This window comes from Bison bison, unplaced genomic scaffold (genome assembly GCF_000754665.1).
Source record: "Bison bison bison isolate TAMUID 2011002044 unplaced genomic scaffold, Bison_UMD1.0 scf7180017864289, whole genome shotgun sequence".
Classification (NCBI taxonomy): domain Eukaryota; kingdom Metazoa; phylum Chordata; class Mammalia; order Artiodactyla; family Bovidae; genus Bison; species Bison bison.
In genome coordinates, this window is record NW_011494861.1 from 22,496,603 (window position 1) to 22,501,475 (window position 4,873).

The 4,873-nt window shown below is 45.6% G+C and overlaps 1 protein-coding gene across 1 annotated transcript; it reads right to left on the minus strand.

Annotated features, from left to right (window-relative positions):
* Positions 1 to 465: 465 nt before the first annotated feature.
* LOC104996040 (spindle and kinetochore-associated protein 2) lies at positions 466 to 2,040 on the minus strand. Its single transcript, XM_010850178.1, has one exon. It carries the CDS (start codon positions 2,033 to 2,035, stop codon positions 1,670 to 1,672), a length of 366 nt encoding a protein of 121 aa, XP_010848480.1. The 5' UTR covers positions 2,036 to 2,040; the 3' UTR covers positions 466 to 1,669.
* Between the last annotated feature and the right edge of the window lie 2,833 nt (positions 2,041 to 4,873).

Consider the following 4,873-nt stretch of genomic DNA (forward strand, 5'->3'; position numbering starts at 1 on the left):
CAGCATAAATGAAAATTTATTGATAGAAGCATGAAAAAAAGTGACATCTTCTAAATTTGTACATCATGCTGTGTGGGTTAGTGGTGGTCCTGCAGTTGAGCGCAGAGAGGATTATGCAAGAGGTGGCTGTAGTTATTTAAAACAGCAAAAGGATCATGACAATGATGTCAAGCTCTTGATTTGTAATGGCACATTCTTTAAGATGAATTGGACAAATCTTGAGGTCATGAGAACAATATTTGATTGACTCTGCCTGGATTTATTGTTTTATTTTTATTGCAATCTAGTTGCTTTACAATGTCGTGTTAGTATCTGCTGTATACCAAAGTGCGTCAGCTGTACAATACGCATATACCCCCCCTTTTTTAGATTCTTTCCCCATATAGGTCATTACAGAGTATTGAGTCCCCTATGCCAGTTGGTTCTCGTTAGTTATTTATTTTATTTTATTTTATTTTTTTTTTTAAGAAATAAAACATTTTTAATCTGAAAGTACAGTATCTTGAAAAGCACAGTAGTACAGGACAACAGGGGCTGGCATCGAGTGAACGGGCATGAAGAGTTACTGACTGGAGAGGGAGAGGAGGTGGGAGATGGTAGAGCTGGAGGGGCATCAGCAACAGGAGACGGGCAAGCTGCGATTCCATACCTGCAGTTGCTGGCACAGGTTCTGGTTCCTTGCTGGATTTAATTCTGTCTACCTTCTTGAAAGAACAATCCAGTGATGTCTGAGTGGTAGCTCTTTTTTTCTCATCATAGATGCCACGGTAGCACTGGATTACATTCTGAATGGCTGCTGCAACCTTCATGTTCCATCCTACATTCGGGGCCTGTGCCTCAAAACCCAACAGTGCCTCCTCAAACAGAGCTAACTTATGTGATTCGAGGGGAAAACACACGTTTACGTCTTCGAACGCTCACAACTTGAAGGTTCATATATAGAGATTTACAGTAGAATGAACTGAACAACTACAGTAATGCAGACTAGAGGAGAACCAAGGTATATTTCAGGTCCCTGAAATGTGACAGGGACAATCAGAAACAGCATTAGAAAGCAGAGCTCACGCTCAACATTGGCAGGCAGAAGGAACAGGACAAAAATAAAAGTGAAGCTGTCACAGAAAAGCCAGCTTTCTACTAAGTTAGGTATTGTGGGAGACAGTTAAGTCACATATTAGCAGTCTCACCAATAAGGTGACCACATCTGCGATCAGAATTTTCAACAATAAAATTATTTACATATGTATAATATAGTACAAATATTTTTCTAACCTTTAATTTCCCAAGCATGTTCATTCACATCTGACTGATAGTACGTAATATTGTTTTGCAATAGGTCAGTCAGGACATCTGTGTTATCCCAGTTATACAGAAACAGATACAAAATGGTGTTGGGACTTCCTTGCCTGAAATTACTAAGCATGTGTGCATATATTTTTAAAATCTCTTTATTTCCATTCTGCCCCTTTGGCTGAACTTTATTAATACAATATCTGCCCTTCTCTTGTATCCCCCTCTTCTGTGGAAGGCATCACTATCCAGTCACCCAAGCCAAATCTCCTTTGTCATCTCCCGACCAATAGTCATCAATGTTAACAAGACATCTTCCTAAATTTCTGGGATTGATTTCTTCCCCATTAGAGTTCCTTTTGGCAAGTCCATTTCTTCCTCATAAGTCTGACATGTGAGCTCTTAATTGCTCTGCCGCAGTTTTCTCTTCTTCAGTCAGTGGTAACAACTCCAGGTCTGTTTCCTTTTGCAGTTCTTGTATCAAGGTCATAGTCTTATTGAAAGTAGCACAAATGCGGCTCTTAGTCTCTTTCTGCTCCACAGCAATTGGTTTAAAGCGAACATGCAAAGTTTGATATCGAGACTTTATTGCTGACAATTCCTTTAAAAGTGTAACTGGATTTTTCTTGCCTGCTGAATCAGGATAATTAGTCTTGATTTCATATTCCAGCCTGTACTGAATGTAGTCCAGATCAGAGTCAGCTTTCTGGAACATCAGTTCCAGCTTATCGACCTCCGCCTCCATGTTGAATAGTTCAGTTATTTATTTTATACACAATAGGGTACATATGTCGATCTCAATCTCCCAATCCATCCCACCTCCCCATTCCCCCTTCTGTATCCATATGTTTGTTCTCTATGTCTGTGTCTATCTCTGCTTTACAAATCAGTTCACCTGTACCATTTTTCTAGATTCCACATCCTTCGGAAGTATCACCATCATTTGTCCATCTCTCAGGATGGACTGACCCACATTCAATGGCGATTCACATGGAACTTTAGCCTCCAGAGTTCTTCTTTGAATACTAGCTGCTAACACAAAGATCTGCACCTGTGGTGGCTCCACGCCCTAGGCGTCAAGGCTCACACCTGGCTGGCCCTCCTATCCTCGTGGGGAAGTGTGGGGGAGGAGGGGTTCGGTTGGCGTCACTACCCCCTGGTTACTGGGGGAGCACCAAGCACCCCAAGCCTGATCCCGGACCTCTCATGCCTCTCTGACCACCAGGCCGGCCGGGTATGGGCCCAGCACGCCAGCGCCATCCATTTTCAGGGCTAATTGATTCGGCAGGTGAGTTGTTACCTGCTCCTTTGCGATTCGGACTTCCATGGCCACCGTCTGCTTCTGCTGTTTTAAGTCCCTCAGTTTGGGACTGTGTGATGGCAGCCTAGGAAAGGAATACACACCCGAACCAATTGTTTCGTTTCCTTTACTCCTCATTGTTCTTTTGCGTAGCATATTTGTATGTGTGGTAAACTGGGCTACAGCCCATGGGGTTGCAGAGAGTGGGATATGACTGAGCACAACAAAACAGTCATTTCAGGGTGACCCTCACACAGAGTGTGGCGTCTGGGTCTCCTGAAGTAGTTAAGCGAGCAGGCAGCTCAATGGACCCCAGACTGAGGTTCAGAGACCTCAGGGGGACCTGCACAAGGTCCCACCCCCAAAAGGCAGTGAGTGGGGAGTGAACTAGTATTAACAAGGGCTCCTTATGTGTGCTTTGCTAACATTATCTCAAGACCCTCCAACCCAGAACCAACCTGAGGATTAGTTGCTGAACCATTATACTAAGATAGCTTTGAATATAGAAAGGGTGTTTTTTTCTCACCTCATCTCCCCGGTCTCTCTACTTGGCTTCTTAAGACAGAACCACTTGGAGGTGATCAGATACCTACCGCTTTTCACAGCCCTGATTAGAACCAGCTGGTGCTGGCTAGAGTTTCTGCGGAAGCTGTTTCCTTGAAGGGTGATGAGTTTACCAGTGTGTGTTGAAACGAGATAGGATTGCTCTAGAGACCCCTTCAGTTGCCGCTCTGGGCTGTGGTGGGGTCTGAGGAGGGGAGGATGGGGAGGCACCTGGGACTATGCCAGGTGCTAGCGTTATCATGATGGCCGGAGCTGGTTCTGGTCCAGGCTCCATCTGCACGTCATGGATCCCCCGAACTCAGACACCAGGTGCCCAGCGAATCTCCTGAGGTTCTTGCAGCCGTAATGTCCATTTCAATAGTTACAACATTTCTTCCACATCAGGGATATTTTGTAAAGTTATGTCAGGATTTTGGGGACTGTGAATGGACGGGCCATCTCAAAAGGACTATGATCCCCATTTTATCTATCTATTTGGCTACACTGGGTCTTAGTTGAGGCATATGGGCTCTAGTTCCCTGACCAGGGATGGAACTCAGGTCCCCTGCATTGAGAGCGTGGAGTCTTAGCTGCTAGACCACCAGAGAAGTCCCTATCCCCATTTGATAGATGAGGACATTGAGTGTCCATGGAGTGAATTGTACGTTTTATTGTTGTTGTTCAGTCACCCAGTCGGGTCTGACTCTTTGCAACCCCATGGACTGCAGCACGCCAGGCCTCTCTGTCCCTCACCATCTTCTGAAGTTTGCCCAAATTCACATCCATTGCATCAGAGATGCCGTCCAGCCATGGAATTGTACCACTCCTGTCCCCGCCAAAAGATGTACTCAAGTCCTAATCTTCAGTGTCTCAGCATGTGACCTTATTTGGAAATAAGGTCATTGTAGGTGTGATTGTTAGAGAAGGCAATGGCAACCCACTCCAGTACTCTTGCCTGGAGAATCCCATGGACAGAGGAGCCTGGTAGGCTGCAGTTCATGGGGTCGCTAAGAGTCGGGAACGACTGAGCGACTTCACTCTCACTTTTCACTTTCCTGCATTGGAGAAGGAAATGGCAACCCACTCCAGTGTTCTTGCCTGGAGAATCCCAGGGACGGGGGAGCCTCGTGGGCTGACGTCTATGGGGTCACACAGAGTCGGACACGACTGAAGTGACTTAGCAGGTGTGATTGTAGGGGTTGCAAAGAGTTGGACATGACTGGGCAACTCACACACACAGAGGTGTGATTACTGAAGATGCGGTTATCCTGGAGCAGGGAGGGCCCTTAGTCCAGTATGACTGGTGGGGTAAGAAATTGATGTGAAGCCACAAGGAAAGAACGCCAGGTGAAGACAGAGGCAGAGACTGGAGGGATGCAGCTGTGCGCTGAGGAATGCTGAAGATGGCTGGAAACCACCCAAAGCCAGGAAGAAGCAAGGAAGGATCCTCCCCTAGAGTCTTCAGAGGGCGAGTGGCCTCCCCTACACTTTGCTTTTAGTCTTTGAGACTCCAGAATTGTAAGAGGGTAAGTTTCCTTTGCCTTAAGCCGCCCATTTTAATGTGCTTTGTTGAGGCAGCCCTAGGAAACTAATACAGGGGTGTTATCTTGTTAAGACTCTTATTCCTAATTGTGAAATTTAAGATTTTATCCTAGTCAAAGAAATTTCCCACATTCTATTGGCCTACTAATCTGATGTACCCTGAAGACTATAATGCTTCGTTTTGGGGGAGGGATCCTG

Excerpts from the sequence above, each read along its gene's own strand:
- LOC104996040 (XM_010850178.1), bottom strand. The coding sequence starts at position 2,035 with ATGGAGGCGGAGGTCGATAAGCTGGAACTGATGTTCCAGAAAGCTGAC.